At 39.8% G+C, this 17,753-nt stretch overlaps 3 protein-coding genes across 4 annotated transcripts; 1 reads left to right on the forward strand and 2 right to left on the reverse strand.

Annotated features, from left to right (window-relative positions):
* Positions 1 to 806: 806 nt before the first annotated feature.
* On the reverse strand, positions 807 to 8,231 carry LOC122869217 (BUB3-interacting and GLEBS motif-containing protein ZNF207-like). Its single transcript, XM_044181979.1, is given in 12 exon segments — positions 807 to 1,722; positions 2,783 to 2,921; positions 3,126 to 3,320; positions 3,323 to 3,352; positions 5,553 to 5,645; positions 5,848 to 6,002; positions 6,171 to 6,241; positions 6,340 to 6,415; positions 7,050 to 7,232; positions 7,313 to 7,451; positions 7,552 to 7,678; positions 8,072 to 8,231. Coding segments are annotated over 12 exon segments (1,413 nt in total). The 5' UTR covers positions 8,113 to 8,231; the 3' UTR covers positions 807 to 1,558.
* A 422-nt stretch (positions 8,232 to 8,653) lies between these two features.
* lg21h17orf75 (linkage group 21 C17orf75 homolog) lies at positions 8,654 to 14,495 on the forward strand. Of its 2 annotated transcripts, XM_044181014.1 has the most exons (10): positions 8,655 to 9,036; positions 9,552 to 9,626; positions 10,067 to 10,192; positions 10,478 to 10,606; positions 10,776 to 10,836; positions 10,918 to 11,037; positions 11,866 to 11,930; positions 12,083 to 12,222; positions 12,316 to 12,419; positions 12,835 to 14,495. In XM_044181014.1, the coding sequence occupies exons 1-10, from the start codon at positions 8,894 to 8,896 to the stop codon at positions 13,048 to 13,050; spliced, it is 1,179 nt and encodes a 392-aa protein (XP_044036949.1). In that variant the 5' UTR covers positions 8,655 to 8,893; the 3' UTR covers positions 13,051 to 14,495. The 2 variants fall into 2 exon arrangements, with proteins under 2 accessions (XP_044036951.1, XP_044036949.1); XM_044181016.1 differs by lacking the exon at positions 9,552 to 9,626 and having other exon boundaries at positions 8,654 to 9,036.
* A 132-nt stretch (positions 14,496 to 14,627) lies between these two features.
* LOC122868747 lies at positions 14,628 to 17,616 on the reverse strand. The gene is made up of 10 exons (XM_044181013.1): positions 17,444 to 17,616; positions 17,281 to 17,358; positions 17,038 to 17,070; positions 16,335 to 16,421; positions 16,086 to 16,183; positions 15,522 to 15,991; positions 15,309 to 15,401; positions 15,116 to 15,202; positions 14,950 to 15,012; positions 14,628 to 14,768 (listed from the first exon to the last, which is right to left on the reverse strand). Exons 1-10 carry the CDS (start codon positions 17,612 to 17,614, stop codon positions 14,677 to 14,679), a joined length of 1,272 nt encoding a protein of 423 aa, XP_044036948.1. The 5' UTR covers positions 17,615 to 17,616; the 3' UTR covers positions 14,628 to 14,676.
* Between the last annotated feature and the right edge of the window lie 137 nt (positions 17,617 to 17,753).

The following is a 17,753-nucleotide window of genomic DNA, read 5'->3' on the forward strand; positions in this document are numbered from 1 at the left end:
TAACCTGTTACTGGTAGAGATTCTCCTTCATGTAAGTAGTTAAATTCAAATGATCAAGTGAGGAAAGCTGATGAAACAAACAGGATTAAGTGGTAATTTTACAAGCATATGAAAAGTCATTTGTTTATCACAAACCTCCCAACAAACATTTAATGTATATATGGCTGTTAATGGTGTCTGTATGTGAGACTCTATCAAATTACTTGTATTTTGAACAAACCATCAATATTTGAGGCAATAAACGTCTGTGGACTGTAGGACTAGTTAGTTCATATCAAAAGCTTCTAAAGGAATACAATTTTATTTAACAGCTCTATAGTTTCAGTATAAAGTTATTAAATGAAATGAAAACAGAGCTTCCTGATGCTCTCACCAATCAAGAATGGAGGATACAGGTTCAATGGCACATAAGAGCTTAACAAGAATATAATTCACATGAGCTGACATGCCTGAAGGAAAATGGTGCCTAAACGCAACAACACAAACAAGGGCCTTCACCAAACTTGCTGCAAGTTTGGGGACATTGAGATCCAACAGCGTGTAAGCTGTGAGGGCCCCTGGTAATGAATGAGAAGACAGAAAATGGTGAGACTTGCCTCAGGCTGAAACAGGGCTACACTGAGACAGGGCCTCAGCCAGTCCCCCATGGCATTGCTACAGGGAGAAGAGAAATCTGGGTTTTAGCACCACAGCCACCAGCGACCCGGAAGTTATGCAGCTGTACAATGCACTCAGTGGCTGGTCTGCCTGTGCCATGTACAGAGCATCAATTAAAAAAGTAAATGTACTGCTTATAGCCACAAGAAAACATTTACCAACATTTTTAATTTCAACTCAACAACTAAAAGCACAGATGCACATTCCTATTGCATGTAGTTTATAACTGGAGTACAAACCTGCTGTGACGTCTCTTTTCCCACTAACGTCCCGCAAAGAAGAGTCTTACATTTTTGCCACATTTTATTACAATACAGTTTTACAACAATACATATACCATTTCATTTAGTACTTCATCTATTTAGGGTTGAGGGAGTATTTCCTCTTTAAAACTATAACAATAAAACAGAATGAATGCATAAACAGTTGTTTGAAGCCCTCACCAAACAAAGTTGGGGACACAAAGTCCAACAGCACTGCGTGCTGTGAAGGCCTCACTGTTTAGCTTAGAACAGAAATGTATTTACATAAAACTTGCCTTGATAAAGGGTGGGTACTTCCCATGTAACTCCAGCGCCTTCACAACACTACGAACCATATCTACTACACTTCTATACACCTAAATGAAACATGAGAAGGAAAAAAAGCCACAGAACAGAGATGGTTTGAAACAACAGTTCATAGTCTTGGTTAGGTACAGTCTAAATATTTCCCATGCGCTCTGTGATGCTTCTATAGCTCTCTTGTTTGCTGTTTATTCAGTGTCTCTTCCTCATAGCTCAGTAGTAGAATAAACAGTACGTTGTGGTACTAGAATACCAATACTGGTGTGTCTACTAGCAGCTGAGGACATTAGAAAAGGGTTGAGTGTCCAAACCTATTGAAGAGAGGAAGGCAGGCTTCAGTAGCGACTTCCGGGAGACATGACAGGGGGTCGCATGCCCATGGGTGGCCGCGGAGGAGCTCCCTGGTATCCTGGGGGAACCACAGGAGGAGCCTGTCCGTATGGAGGCATCCCTCCTGGCATGTAGCCTGGCATCCCCTGGGGTGGACCACCATACTGTCCTGCGAGAACACAGGTTTGTTGGCTTTTTATTAAAAAATCAGTAGAAAAAACTATTTTACAAGACTAAGAGTCCACAGCCATGCTACCGGCTCTTTGAGGCTATACTTTCATGTCATATGAGATGGTGGGAAAGATTCCCATGTCAACGACTTGCGAGGGTTCATGTCATCAAGACGGGTGTATGATTACAGAGCTGGCTGTGTGAAGATTAAAGTACTGTGCATTGACAATATAATATCATATCCATTAAATTTAGGTTTAACAACACACTTTGGCTGATGTGAGGCGTCCACATTTGTTTGGTTTTAAGGTACTTCTGTATTTGTTCCACAGTCGTAACTACAACTTGGATGTTTGACGTGAACACTATTTACAAGTCAAAATTACGATAACTCCCATATGACATGAACGCAGCATTAGGCACAGTGGTGCTTTGAGCTAAATGTTGACAGCAACATGCTAACATGCGCACAATGACAGTGCTAATATGCTGATGCTAAGCAGGGATAATGTTTAGCATGTTAGCATGCTAACATTTGCTAATGAGCACTAAACACAAAAGGACAGCTGAGGCTGATGAGAATGTCATTAGTTTTGGATGTATTTGGTCATGCACCAAAGTATTTGACAACATGAAACTTTGAACTGATGGTAGCGCTAGAGGAAAAGTTAGGGAATCACCAAAGTCATTAGGATTCATCCTCTGGGGGCCATGAATGTTTGTACACAATTTAATGACAAACCATCTAATAGCTGTTGAGATATTTCAGTCTGGACCAAAGTGGGGGACCGACCGACAGACCGACATTGCCATCCCTAGAGCCATGCCGCTAGCGTGGCTATTAAATATAGTGTCAGTATTACACGGTAAGTTATATCATTTATGAAGAAAAGTTTAGATAATGATTTATATAATAACAACGCTTTAAAGAGATTCTCAGCTTATAGTAGAGTTTTGTACCCAACAACAGCAGCAAGAATAAACAGCTCTGGTTAACAGACCAACAAAAGGCGTAAAATTTAAAGATTTTATCCAAACTAAAGGCAGGCGGTGTATACCAGGTAAGGGATGCCTCATGCCGGGCTGCTGAGGAGCCATCAGGCCACCCACAGGACCCACTGATGGGGCAGCAGCGGTGGTCTGGCCTTGGCGGGGAATACTGCGCTGGTACCTGGGTAATTGAGCCCGCAACTCTTCCTACAGGACACACAATGCAAATAAGGAAGAACAATTTGAAATTCTGTAGCTCAACCAGGAGAAATAAACAAGAACATTAATAAATAATTTTTACTAATTTATTTACGACATTTATTGACTTTTGCTATGATTAACAAACGCTTTTTCTCAAAATGCTACTTACTGTAAAAACTGTAAGGAGACAGTTGCAGCTGGACTACTCACCAGTGAGATGTCCTCATCAGGGTGGATCAACTTACTGGTTGCACTGGAGGTGGTGAGGGTGGCGGGCTTACTGGTTACAGTAGAGGGAGGTTTGGAGACTGTACTGCTGCCAGCATTGGGGCTGGCAACAGCTACGGTGGCCTGAGTGTAGGCCGGGAATGTGGGCTTTGAGGGATCAGAGGAGGTAGTGGGGGGAGGGTGGGGGACCCTGACACTGTCTGCTGACTCTGAGGGGGGAGAGAGGAAAACACATTAGAGAGACTCTGCTGAAAGGGATTTAAATATTTCAGGGGGGACATTTGTAGTCATACTTTGAGGTTACTACCATTTTTGAAGTTTATATTTTGTCCATTTAAAGCTTGACAACATTATTGTTTGTACACAGGCTTAAGATGGATTGGACTGGACTGTCTCTGTATTCATCTTTCCCTTAATGCTTGCATCTCCTGAAAACATTCTCACTTTACCCTTTCCAGAAATCACGACCCCGTTACTCAAGATAATCCACAGATTTGTTGTGAGCAGTTTCATGAAGGAACTATTTAATTACTACCGATAGTTCCTACATGAAACTGCTCACAAGGTCTGTGGATCATCTTGACTAACTGGGTCACGATTTCTGGAAAGAGACATTGCTTTCATACAAAGCAATACATTCAAATATACTTTTTTTGGTGCTTTGAGCACCACAAGCTGAGTGCCATATAGACCCATTATATTAAAAAAATGCAGACATCTGATATCTCCAGAACTCTGCAACTCACACCAAAACAATCTAGATGGATAAATAGCACTACAGGTAAGAGGAAACATATGTATTTTTGATTTTGGGGTGAACTGTCCCTTTAAGTTGTGGGTGCAGGTATAACCTCCACTAATCAGAAGGTAGGCAGCCTGGGAGGGAAGTATTCTGCTTGTAATAAAAGGTAATAATTAAAGGCCACCCTGATGAACATGTCAACATTTTTACCAACATTTCCACTGCATAATGACATGTTAGTGCCAAGTCTATAAATGGGGTCTTAGTTATCGCTATACCATGTTAACACCACTGTTGTTACACACATGGGAGAGTAACCCTACAAAGTATGACTAAAGTAGAACCTATTTCATCAAGCCTGCAAGAAAAACAAATCCAAAAGAGCGTGCTGTGCTAGTTTGCCCTACAGCAGTTAATAAAGAAGCACACTTTACAAATCTGCATAGCTCTCCTTTTTTTGTTGTTGTTGAGGTGCTTAACACTAGAACTGCCAGGAGTCGCTGTATACGTAAATACATAAAACCGCCAATGGGTAACATTTACCTGCGATTAGAATGCATTGATATTTCTGCTACGCATTACTCAAACACACTTTGCAATTTAGAAAAAACGATTGAATATTGCAGTGTTTTTATAGGCCTACATGAAAATAATAATAATAATGTAGAATAATAATCTAAGGTGTTCTTCCTGCTTGTTTGTTTCAGACTGCCGTGCATCCAAACAATTACACATACAAAAATATTTATTGAAAAGAAACAATTTGTATCAGTTCCAAAATTCTATGTAGATTTTTACCCAACAAAAAAAATCTATAATGACCACTTTTGCTAAACAATAGGCCTACACTGCGGTCGAAAACTCAAACTCTCCGCAGGTCAAAAAACATGCAAAACACAATTGTGTCAGAGGGAAAGACTACTTTCATAAATGTTTATACATTTGATCATTTTAGTATAATAGTTTTGCCTCACTTTTCACAAAGGCTCCGGATAGCTGTCAGATGATGACCCGTCAATCAACCCAGGACACGTCGCTCAGTCCTAAAACCTCTCCTTCACTCATTGCATGGAGAAAGTCTAATGCATTCATAACTCTCTTTCTCTCATCCAAATTGAAGGTTAACTTATAACTTGATTATGATTATGCACTGTAGTAGACGAAAGGCGCCAATAGAATGTTTATCTAAACGCGCAAAATTAATTGGATGAAAATGACTGCATTCTCTATCAGGGTAAATTTTTAAATCTGGCTTTATCTTGACAATTTTTAATAATAGCAGGTGCTACATAACACACTTTTAGAAAGACTGGGGGACTTGAATACTGTATTGAAACAAATAGAAATACAATAGAAAAACAGCAGTGGGTAAATTTTACCCGTTGGCGGTTGTAGTGTTAAGCAAAATTCAGTAGTATTCTCTAAATGCAGATTTGTAGCAAAAGAAAAAGCAAACAAAGGCATGTTGCTATAAATTACAAAACATTTTAAAAGTATTTTCTACCCACTTAAAAGGTTGGACTTCATCATCTCTTGCTAAAACAGCGTTGGCAAATTAAATAGAATTAATCTGCCCAAGTGCACCACAGGCAAACTATACACAATTGTGTGCATGCCAATTGTAAAGTTGCAGGTTGTCAAAGTAGAGCAGGCAGACAGCTGCGTACTTGTGATGCGATAGAGAACAGAGCTTTAGGGGAGGCGGACTGAGAGTCTGCACTTGATGAGCCTGCACTTGTACTTGCAGCGTGACTGCCCATCTGTAGCACAGGAAAAGAGTAATGAATAGGAAATGTAAATAAAATAATTCTTCAGTTAAAGGAATTGCTGGATAAAGTCTCCTTAATATCAGCCTGTGTGAGTTACTCAAACATCCCTTATTCAACAGGAGAAGCTAACGTTCTGCCCCATCAGAGTGCCGAGGGAGGAGAAAAGTGGTAAATGGCATCATAAAGATTTTACCTGTCCAGCAATGGGGAAAAGAGGCTTTGTGACATCAGGCTGGGCTGAGGGGACAGTGGCAGCAGGAACAGCAGGTCTAGTCAACATGTTTGCAGCAGGGGGGACCTGAGCCATGTGTGTGATGCCTGGACGGTGGCCCACAGGAGGAGGCATGCCTGACACCAGCAGAACAAATTCATTACGGGAGCAAGTAAGGCCTCACCACAGCAGAGGTACAACATATTTACAAATTTTCATTTAAAAAATGATCAATTAATAATTCACATCAAGGCAATGATGTGGAGGTAAGTGCATTCTGAAGGCGTACACTGGCAGGGCATTACCTGGTGGCACACCTGCCATCATTGGAGGCATCCCTGGACCTGGAGGCATCATCCCACCCATTGGTATCATCCTTAATACATGAGGAAAAATTTCCATATTTAAAATACAAGATATAATGAGGATGGGATTAATAAAAAATGACAGTGATTAATAATCCGAAGCATTTACCCTGGAGGCATTCCTGGTAGTACAGGGGGCATTCCTGGCATCATTGGTGGCACACCTGGCATCATTGGGGGAATTCCTAAAACAAAGAGGTACTTTTTTACAAACTCAAGTGTGGTCCCACTTAAAAAAAATAGTTTATGTAATTTATATTACAAAATATGCTTCTATTGACATCAATATTTTTATTTTAACATGACATAAACAGTACCTGAGGTGGCTATTTAAATATAGTGAGCATGGCTATATATTAAAAGGGGGGATTCTTAACTTAATCACAGTGTTCAAGGGCATTTAAACTTGTTTACACCTTGATCAAACTATGACTATCAGAGTCTTTGAAACATTTTAGGACACATGCTGCAACATATAGTGCAATCAATGTGCTTAAAAAACATCTATTGTCTGAATCTAGTCTCATGCACAGCTGTAAAAAGAATAGCCTGAAGCAGAGCAGTTAGGGAAAATTTAAAGATGATAGCGCATAGGGGGAAAGCGTGTCAGCAACGGGCTTGAGGTTAAATACTGGACAAAACCTGAGGTTGTAAAGACATGTGGGACCGCTTCAGCAACAGTTGAGTAGCATGACCATGAATATGAATAGAACAGCTGTATAATCACCCTTTGAAAACAGCATGATACCAATACAGCGTTATTTAAGATTAGCTCAATAGTTGGCTTATTGCAGTTCAAGTAAAGTCACTGTTTCCCACTTGAGTAGCTGCCCAGTGGTATCCCTGGAGCACCAGAGGCAGGAGGCATGCCAGGCTGGGTCATAGGGGGGATGTAGCCTGCCTGGGGCTGGCCTACAGCAGGCTGCTGGAAGGAGGGACCAGGCTCGTCATCCTCATCGTACTCATCAGAGTCATCCTGGTTCTGCTTTTTCTTTTGCGTCTCTGAAAATAGGGAAGAGCATAAAAAGTCTCTAGAATAGACCATAAAAAGACAGTACATTAAGGTATTTTAGGACCAAAACCTTGGTTCTTTTGTTCTAGCACTCTTCTTCTCTCTTCCATGTCTTTTTCGGGAATACCCTCCATGCCATATATTTCCAGCTCAATATCTGTTCTTCCAGGTATTGCATTAGGAACTCCATCAATGGTCTCTTTATGTACCTACGATTGAAGTGATACAGTGAGGGGATTTTTAGTATATAAACAAGTGATTTTGTTTGATTTTATGGAGATAGTGTAGATATATTTAGTGTTTCCTCACCTGCATACAGTGGATTGCAAGCCCAGGGCCAGTGTACAGCTTTTTATGACAGATGTGGCACTTGAAATGTTTGGCCTTCTGATGCTGAATGAGAATCTTTTCATCATCAAAATCTCTGTTACAGTACCTGAGATTACGGTTTAGGAAACTCTTTCCCTGAAAAACTCGATCATTGTAATGCTAACTTACTTTACAGATGAACGTGTCCTGTATTAGCATACGTTACTCCAAAACACCTTGCTAACAAGAACAACACATCCCAGACTGTATTTAATGTACTCTCATAGTATTTTCTTCAGAGCTGGTCGTTCAAATAAGCAACACCGACAGCGCGTTCAAAATCATGACATAAGTTAACTCACATATTGTGAGCCTGCTAACGTTACATACTTACTATTATAAGAAGCTCAAGTTCACTTACAGTTAACGGTTAAAGTTAGCCTAACGTTAGTAAACAGAGGATAGCGTTGCTGCAACAGATTACGTTATAAGACTAAATGTAAGATGTGGAAAAGGATACCAGCACCAAGGCTTCATTTGCTTTTTCTTCTTTCTTCCCATGATGTCTGTACTGTCTGTTCACTGCCTGCTAATCCAGTAAAACAAAACAGCTAACATACCAACCAGAAAGGAAGTGAAGAAATTGAAGATGGCGTCGGGTCTCCTGCACCCAACAAAACTCAAGACGCCCTCTGGTGGTCCAAAACTATTGTTTATTTGGTTGTTGAGTAAAAAATAAATAAAACAATATACTGGGCCCCTTCACTTGTACTAGAATCCTTAAATATGTTTACTTTTACTACTGATAAATGGACCTCCACATCTACCAATGTTACGACTACTTTTACCATATATTTTTCAGCCATCCAGCTCTAACTTACCATTAAGTACCAGCAAGTTAAAGCATTTGAATCTAAAGGTATACACATGATATTTACACAGCCATTTTTAACGACAAAGACGTCTTGACAAAAAACACTTAACACTAGAGTCTAAATATAATATAATAATATAAATTTAATAATAAATATTTACCTTCAGTGATGGAACGTTTGGCCCAGGAACCGACGTAAGAAATAAATATCATACTCGGACATTATTGAGAGCGTACACAGATGACAGACGTTGTTGCGCATGCGCATAAGGCACTGAAACGAGATCGGGGATACCTTTTCCACTACTGCAGCTGTTGCATATGTGCTTTTACATTTTTAACATAAGCCAGAGATCACAACGTCAGTAATACCTATCTACCAACATAGCACAGCTAAATAATAGAAACACGTTCTTGTTATCTGCCATTTTAGCCGACTGCTAGCTTGCTCCGTGCAGCGGTTGGATTATGTTTACCTCTCAAACCTCGTCCTTCCAAGATTCAATTGACGTGGAAGAGAGAGATGACTTTGACAGCGAAGAAATTGCTGGATACAGCCAGAAAATTCAGTTGAACTGCTACTACACCATCTATCTTTATCAAGGCACAAGGTAATGGTCGATGTTACTAGTCCCGGTTTCTGGTTTAGAGGTGTTGCTATAAGATCACAGCTCTGCTACAACTTTCTGTCTCTAATATAAATAATGGAAATTTACACGGAGTGTTACGTCCACGGTGTAATCTTACGTGTATTAGGAATATTGATATTATTATATAATACTTATTTTATAACGGCATTTTAATGTATTGTCTAATTATTGATTTTTATTGTTGTATTATTTATAATTGTTCACATTATATCTACCCCGTATCCTACAGGACATCATACAATTACTATTCTTTTATTTCCTAAATACAACCAGGTCTCTGGTGTGTAACTTAATGAGTGTTTCTTTCTGTATCACTGTTTTAATTATTATGCAGTCTATGATTCTTACCCTAAAGCACTCTTTAGTTTTTGTAGTCCCTTGTTTCTGAGTCTGCTGACAGTGACACTCATGCAGGTAAAACCAGATTTATACATTAAAAACTGACCAGGTGATGAGTAAACTGTGAATTGTCTTAGATCTGAGGCTTCTGGGGAAAATGTGGCATGGAACCAGAGACGAGCAGACTCCACAACCAGTCAGGATGACTTTAGGTAACGAAGGAGCCATCCACCTACCTTCTCCTTGCTTTCAGTGGTCGTTTCTCTTTGGCTTTCACTGTTGTTCATTGGTGTATCCACGGCCTGCCACGGGGAATCCAATCAACATGGAATCAGTGCTGTTTTCATTCATTCGTTTTGTTCTGATTGGTCATTGCTGTGCTGCTGAGTTACATGGCCTTTAGGTCTCTCCCAATCTGAATGGGTCTCCACTTCCATGTGTCAAGCAGAGTTGGCAAAAAGTGAATGAAAATCCCAGGCACCCAGGGGGGTGGCACAGTTGCAGCTATGTGACTCATTTGTGTGTTGTGTTGGTTGTGGCTAATGATCATCAGCTTTCTCCATCTGTTCTCCATTGACTTGAGTGGCTTCCAAGTTCCTCATTGCCTTCACTGGCTGCTTGTACCCATACTGACTATCTGCCCTTCCCACAGCCTGACACTAATTGACAGCAGCCTGCCATCAGAGGCAGAGCCTGAGCTGCGGACCTACATTTCAAGGAGGCTGAGCAAAGGAGCCCTGCTGGGAGGCATGGGCAACATTGCCACTGTGGAACTCACGTAATAATTTTACATATTCCCTCACAATGTTTTTGCATGAGTAATGCTACATACTAACCAAGAGGGACACAAAACCAAGGCACCATGACAAAACAAACCAAGATCACGTTTGACTTCCTTCTTCTTGGACTGATGCAGCTCATGCTTTATTATCTTATTATAAATGTCATCTTTTATACAAGTAGATGTAGCCTGTTTGATTCCATCGTAGTAATAAAATTTATTTAGCTGGAAACGAAGATTCAGTTGGTTAACACAAATGTGTTGATTATTTACTCTTCCCAGTATCCCAGAGCAGGCAGTCGGCTGCTACTGCTGTCTCCTGGAGCAGGAAAGGTCTCCTGAGCAGCCTGATGCTGATGGAAATGGATATGTCATCTGCTTTATGGGCGGCTCTGAAAAAGGACTGAACCTATATCCTTTGCGCACAGTTGTCTATTGCATAATGTCCATATGAAATCAACCTTAGCTATAATCCTTGCCATTAAAACATTTTCTTTTCTGCATTGTTGTATTGCTTCCACATTGTTGTAATTTCGTACAGAGAAACAGGCAATAGTTCCAATTCCTTGACCCAATACACGTTTAGATTAGAGCTTGATAAATACGTCCAAGGCCTGCATAGCAGCCTGCAAACCCCAGAGGTATGAGAATGTAATTACAGTGTAATGAAGTTATATTTGTCATTACATTAATAATGCAATATTGATTTGTGTGTGTGTCAGCTGCAGAACCTTGAGACGGAGGTGCGTCCCTATCTGAGCCGGTGGTACGAGGAGTCTGTGATGCACATTCATCGGGTGGTGCAGCTGGTCCAGAGCAACATCAGCTTCTTGCTGCATGCTGTGAGTCATTGTCCACCTCTAGAGTATGTCCAATAAAAATAACTGCTCAGCAAAAAAGGCTTGGTGGAGGTACTGGGACTAAGATAATAAGAATATTGAGAGGAAAAGCATCCACGCACTCTGATGTGTGCAATATTCATTTCATAATGTATAAATCAAGAAGTGATTATTGCACAGATTGGAGTGTACAGATGCTTTTCATATCATTTCACCTCAAGAATATGCCATCATGCCATATATGCCATATATTAGTAAAAATATTATGTCATTAAAAGAAAGCTAAATAATATGAAAAGTAAAAAATCACCCAAAAATCTTATTTTTCCAGATAGCTAAAGTGTGATTTGCCAAAGTTTGGACTTACAGTGGAGCTCATTGGTGTTTGGACTGTAGTACTCAAACTGCTAAAACTATTACATTTGATAAACTCAACACCAGTGTTTCTTTCCAAATAATATAACACAGACACACACAAGTTGTGCTCATTGTGAACGGTTTCTTTTTCTTGTAAGGAAGTAATAGAAAGTGTTATGTCAACAAAACTTTACAATGAGGTCTGAAGAGCATTGTTAACAAATGTCCTATTTGTACTGGTTTGAGCCACAGCAAAGGGGTCCAAGCCTCAGTAAATTATACCAAAACTATCTGGATGCATAGAATGCACCCTGGGTAAGAGGAAAAGTAAGTATCACTGTATTTTTGGGTGCTTATTTACCCTATGCATTAAAATGATGCAATCCAATTGATTTGTTTTCTTAGCACTCAAATTGTGCATGACGTATTATCTCCAGAACAATGCATTTCAGCCCTTACATTTTCTGTATACAGGCTCTGAGTCACACACATGTGGAGGTCAGTAATTCAGATGAGAGGACAAAGGCTGATGTGTCCAGGTGAGTTAGGTGACAGTCCCCGTAACTACACTAACACTTTTTTAAATCCGAAGACTGCTAAAACAGCAGGTCTGCCTGTCTGTTGTTTATTTCCATGTGGTAATTAACCATCTGTTTAGTAGCTGTTAAATGTCTGTTGTATTCTGTACCAGGTTCATCAAAGCAGCCAGTTTGCAGGGCCTGTCCCAACAAGACACTACAGCAGCTTCTCTGTGTAAGGCTATTTCAGAGGACACACACTCTGACCTGATCATAGACTGCTCCACCAGTCCACCCACATTCTCTAACACTGGTAAGTCATGCTCCATGACGTATACTTGATGAGGAAAAATGATTTGTATCTCTGTACTGTCTAAGAGTCTAATAAAGCTGTTTTCTCCCCCAGTCAGTAATCGTTTCTGTGACGACTGGATTCAGGCATTTCTAAACGCTGCAGAGCGTTGTAATCCCTTCCTGCTCAGACAGATTCTGGAGAACTTCAAACTTAAGGTGAGAAAACATACACATAGACAAACTGTAACAGGGGTTTTCAAGCTTTTTGGAGCTCTGGATCCTGTTTTCAGGTTCTACAATTTCCATGACCCCAGCAGTTACAGTTTTGTAACTGTCAAGTTGTTATGGGAATTTGAGTACAGCATACTTTTGTATAGTGTGTATAATTTTATAACTATAGCATCTTTAAAATTATTCTGATGGCATATGTTTTTGTTCATAGAAAAAGGAAACAGTTGTGATGAAAATTGGTATAATATAAAATGCAAATACACTAGCCCACAAGATTGAGAAACTTTGGGCAATAGATCTCAGTTCCTCTTGGCAGACTCATTTTTTTCTTTCATCCTGATCTCTTCCCTTTTTTAAACTTGTTTCTTCCTCTCTATCAACCATCACTCTCACTCTGCAGGCCATCCAGGACATGAACAGCCTGAAGCGTTTTGTGCGGCAGGCAGAGATGAGTCACTACGCCCTGTTTCGCTGCTGCCAGTTCCTACAGGGCTGCGGAAATGGGGATGTGTTGCTGCAGAATGCCAGGGCGGAGCACAGCGACCTGCCTGAATCCTGCAGCATCATCACTGTCCTGGAGGAGTTCATCAAGGAACAATCCCAGGCCCAGGCCTGAATCCATTACAACACCTAACTCCCAAGTTGTGGGGCCTGAATACCTTGTCTGTTGCTGGTAAGACAGTCTGCTCTTCCAGGCACAAAGCAGATAACCTAGTACCAGTCTAAACTTAGCACTACATCCTATGTTAAACATCAGTTTGCCAGACAAAAATCTGGCAAATTCAGAGTGTAAATATAAGTTAAAAAACATAAGTTATCTCTGCTGGCACTACTGCTCTTTCTCAGCTAGAAGAGTGGTGGTCAGATCTGGAACATGTACTGTAAACAACATACAACATACACTCAGCTTCCCTCAACAAAAGTGTAGTTTATTGACTCTGTAACGTCACTGCACTGATCTTAACAATTAAGGTTAGTTGTTGATTGGAGATGGTAGCAAAAATGAATTGACAGACAATGACCTGAATTCCAAAAAACAAAATCGGTGTGCAGATCAGTTTAGATGTAATTGTAGAATGGCACTTTCCCAATCTTTTACTTTTGCAATTTTTGTGTTGTGTGTCTGTGTGTGTGTGTGTGACAATATAATGAACCAAATATTATTACTAGTATTTTGCTAACTGACAATGATCACAACACAGAACTGATCCAAACTAAAGCTTCTACTCATTGGAGGGAAATTATCTATTGCTTAGTTGATGTCCAAATATTCTTTAATTATTGTTTGTATTTTATTTGATTGTACTAGTTTTCTTTTGAGAAGAAACATATTGAGAATGCACAAATCACTTTTATGCATTGCTTGTTACATAGGCCTTGTTTTTGCTTACAATTCAACCCAATACATGCACTACTATATTATTTTTGTCTAATGAATACTGCTACTGTATGTATGTATGTCTATCAAGTGATACTAGATGTCAGTTTAATCCTTCTCTGGGAATGCAGTGTTGTAGATAAAGTGTAATTTTTGGATATCATTTTCTGTATACAAAATCTTGCCAGCCTTCACCAGCTTGAGACTTCATGAGAAAAAAACTAAACGGGAACTATGTGACCAGTCAGTCACTACATTTACTAAGCATTTGTTTAGTTTAAAACGTTCTGCAATATTAATAACCACAGAAAAAAAATTCTAAAGAGTAGTAAGATATTAAAATGTTGAATAAAAGTAGATGATATAAAAGTTTTATTTTTGTTTCATTGTGCACCTGCAACAAGACAAGTTTCTATATTCCATTAAACCCATAAAGGGTTTTAGAACCAAGCTCAAACCACTCCCATTCAAACCAGTCCAAAGTGTGTAATACAGCAATATCATTGTTGGTGGGGTATACTTTCAAACTGTGAAGCAGGTGACATGAATATGAGACATTTTACTGTTGTGAACCCTAGTGTGACTAACCCACACAGTGCGTGTTGTACAACGTAGTTATAAATGACTTTGTGGTTCTCGGTCTTGTTTAGTAGGAGCTGAAATAAATACCACAGTTGAACTTTTTTGTTGTGATTGTGCATGTTGTCTAGCATATAAAACTTTAACAAAGCTGACAAACATTATTTACACTATATATGTTGCATAAATACCGTTTGTTTCGCTCAAATCTGTGGGAGAATTAAACACAAAGCTACATTTATTAGGCAGCAACAGTCTTCTGTGCACAGTCTTGTGTCTGGTGAGTCAGAAGGGGACTGCTGCTACCCTCCAGTCTATCACTTTTGTCCTCAAACTGGACCTCATATCCTCCAGTGGTCTGTCCTCCATCTGCTCCTCTGCAACCAGAAACAAACAGCTGAGAGCTTGAGACATACAGATGAGAAAGTGTTGCACATGTGGCTTTTCTTACATAAATCATTCTGTGTAAATTTAAACAAATTATGGATCTCTTACAAGACTTAAGTGAGAAGACAAAAACATGTTGACAAGGTGACAATAACATGGAGCAGGATTTACCTGTGTGATCAGAGATCTTCCTTAAGAGAGAGCTTGGTACATCATAGATGCTCTCCGTGGGGTCTGAAATTGATTTAAAAAATAAAAAAGTTAATTTTTTTGGTATAATCAAGTATGTAAAAGCTAGCCGCTTGAAAAATCAAAACAAAACAAAACGTGATCTCACCTGGAGGTTGAGAAACCCTCCTGTAAGAGACAGGAAAGTCATACACGTCCTCGTCCATCTCTGTTGAAGCGTTGCTCTCACATATCTCTAAAGAGACATAACACATGATAGGGCCAGTTTGGACATTTAACCAATCTTAATACTGTATGTTATTAAAATAGACTATACATTTAAAGTACATTTAAAATCATACTTTTTCTAAGTGGTAAAATGTCGTAGTCTCCTTCTCCACTTCCCTTTGCATTGCTCAACCTACTGGACCATTGAGGACTGTTGAGACTGTCACCTGAAAACAGAGTAGTTAGCACCGTGTAGCTGAAAGTAGAACTCAATTCAAGACTTAATAACAGTGAATTGAAAAAATTACTTGTGAAGCTACAAATATGCAAATCAATTTAAAGTTTACCACTGTGATGCTGGTAGTTACAGGGTGGCGGTGTGTTTTGGTACGTGGTCCCCTTACTGTTCAGCTCTTCAGACAGGCAGATAGGGGGGGCGATGCTCCTAATCTCATGCTGCATGTGGACTGTGGGGCCAGGGGCAGAGATCGCATGGTGCATGTGGCCTGTGGGGCCAGAGGCAGAGATCGCATGGTGCATGTGGCCTGTGGGGCCAGAGGCAGAGATCGCATGGTGCATGTGGCCTGTGGGGCCAGAGGCAGAGATCGCATGGTGCATTTGGCCTGTGGGGCCAGAGGCAGAGATCGCATGGTGCATTTGGCCTGTGGGGCCACAGGCAGAGATCGCATGGTGCATTTGGCCTGTAGGGCCAGGGGCAGAGTGGGGCCGAGCAGGCAGCAACTCCATCAAACTGTCACTGTGTGAGCTGTTGGGTGCACTGCTGTTTATTCTCTCTCGCTGCTCACACATTTCAAAGCTGATGAGAAGACAAATGGTCAGTGCCTGCAGTGAAGGAGACTATGTGCAGCTGTTCTATAAGATTTCTCATGTCATGAAGAAGTCTTACTCACTGTATGTTTTTAGAGTCTGAAACTCCAGAGGCAGAAAGATGCATGGCTTGCCATAGGTGTCCTACCCACTCCTTCCTGAGAGCTGCAGTCTCTGCTGCCTACACACACACACACACACACACACACACACACACACACACACACACACACACACAGTGGTTTGGAGGCAGCTGACCAGACCTGCCACTCACATCCTGCAGATTGACTAGCTTAAATGAAATACACACTCAAACCACAGAGGTGACTTACCAACACTTTTCTCTTTCCATTTGTCATGATGATCTCAAACATAATGCGCTTGCTGTCAGATCTCTGGACCTCTCGCACCGACTGCACCTGACCCAAGAGGTGGACAGAGAGATAGATACTTAGGAAACATTAGATTGATTTATCTAACTAGAGACAAAGCAAGAGAGGTGGAGGAATATCTTTTACTTAAGTAAACGTAGCAATAACATAGTGAGATATTATATAATATAATAATAATATATAATAATAATAATAATAATATAATATATTCAAAACATTACTTAAGTCATGCATCAAATTAGCATAAAAATATACTTAAAGTACCCATAATGCAGAATGGCCCATTTCAATATTATATAATACTGTATATTGTTGGATTATAATGATTGATGCATGCATGTGTAAGCATTACTTTAATGTAGCAGCTGGTTAAGGTGGGGCTAATTTTGCCTACTTTACATATTGCAGTCTAGCCTAATCTATAATAATACACAGTATATTTGTTGATCGTATATTGTATTAAAAAGTAAAGTTTGCCACTGAAATGTACTGAAGTAGAAGTATAAAGTAGCATGGAAATTTACAAGTACAGTTACCTCAAACACATAATTAGGTGCTGTAATTGAGTTCTTTAGAAAAGTTCTTCTTTCCACAACTGTAAAGCAATTTGTCATATATCAACTGTAATAAATGGTGGACTTACGGTGTAAATGTAGTAATAGCCTCGCAAGTGTGACTGTGAAGAGAGCAAAATCAACACAATAACTTTTGAATTATTGAGATCTTTATAAGAAAAAAAAACTAGCAAGTCAATTTTTTACATCCTTCAATTGATTTTTTCCGGGCTTCAGAAATAAGGTACTAAGCAGGTTATCGACAAGACATTTGATCGATTGAGTCTGAATGTAATTCACTAGTGTTTAGACCACAGCAAATGTCTACTTACAGCACTGCCATTCTTCTTCGTATAGAAGAACAATGTTGTATTTTGAAGCCTGAACCAATATGTCACCCACCTTATTTTCTAGACAGAAAAAAAGATAGCAACCAAAGTCATTTTTTATATACACATATACTCACATTAAATACCAAGAGAGTCGGTAACTTACCATAGTATCTTTTCTTTTCTGCAGGAAGCCCTCAAACAATAACTTTGTCCTATCTATTGACATGTTGGCCCTCAAAGGTAATTTCACACTGTTGGCTACCAGTTGTTTTAAGTCTATGTACCTGTAAATGTGGTATGACTTCCTCCTCACACGGACTGAAAGCAGTATCATTCACGGCCGCATCATTTACTCACTTCTCTTTTCTGGTTCACAAAAGTCCCAGTTGTTCAGTTGAGCTTACATTCATTTCACATGTCTACTTTTGAAATGAGAAATTCTACCACAGCTCTTGTCAAGGACACACATACAC

The sequence above is a fragment of the Siniperca chuatsi genome, linkage group LG21, assembly GCF_020085105.1.
Source record: "Siniperca chuatsi isolate FFG_IHB_CAS linkage group LG21, ASM2008510v1, whole genome shotgun sequence".
In the NCBI taxonomy this organism is placed as follows: Eukaryota; Metazoa; Chordata; class Actinopteri; order Centrarchiformes; family Sinipercidae; genus Siniperca; species Siniperca chuatsi.

Excerpts from the sequence above, each read along its gene's own strand:
- LOC122868747 (XM_044181013.1), bottom strand. The coding sequence starts at position 17,614 with ATGATACTGCTTTCAGTCCGTGTGAGGAGGAAGTCATACCACATTTAC. Across the intron at positions 17,359-17,443 it reads AGAAAAGAAAAGATACTATG|AAAATAAGGTGGGTGACATA; the intron begins GTAAGTTACCGA and ends TTTTCTGTCTAG. Across the intron at positions 15,992-16,085 it reads TCAGACTCTAAAAACATACA|CTTTGAAATGTGTGAGCAGC; the intron begins GTGAGTAAGACT and ends TCTTCTCATCAG.
- lg21h17orf75 (XM_044181014.1), top strand. The coding sequence starts at position 8,894 with ATGTTTACCTCTCAAACCTCGTCCTTCCAAGATTCAATTGACGTGGAA. Across the intron at positions 12,223-12,315 it reads ACCCACATTCTCTAACACTG|TCAGTAATCGTTTCTGTGAC; the intron begins GTAAGTCATGCT and ends TTTCTCCCCCAG. Across the intron at positions 12,420-12,834 it reads TGGAGAACTTCAAACTTAAG|GCCATCCAGGACATGAACAG; the intron begins GTGAGAAAACAT and ends CTCACTCTGCAG.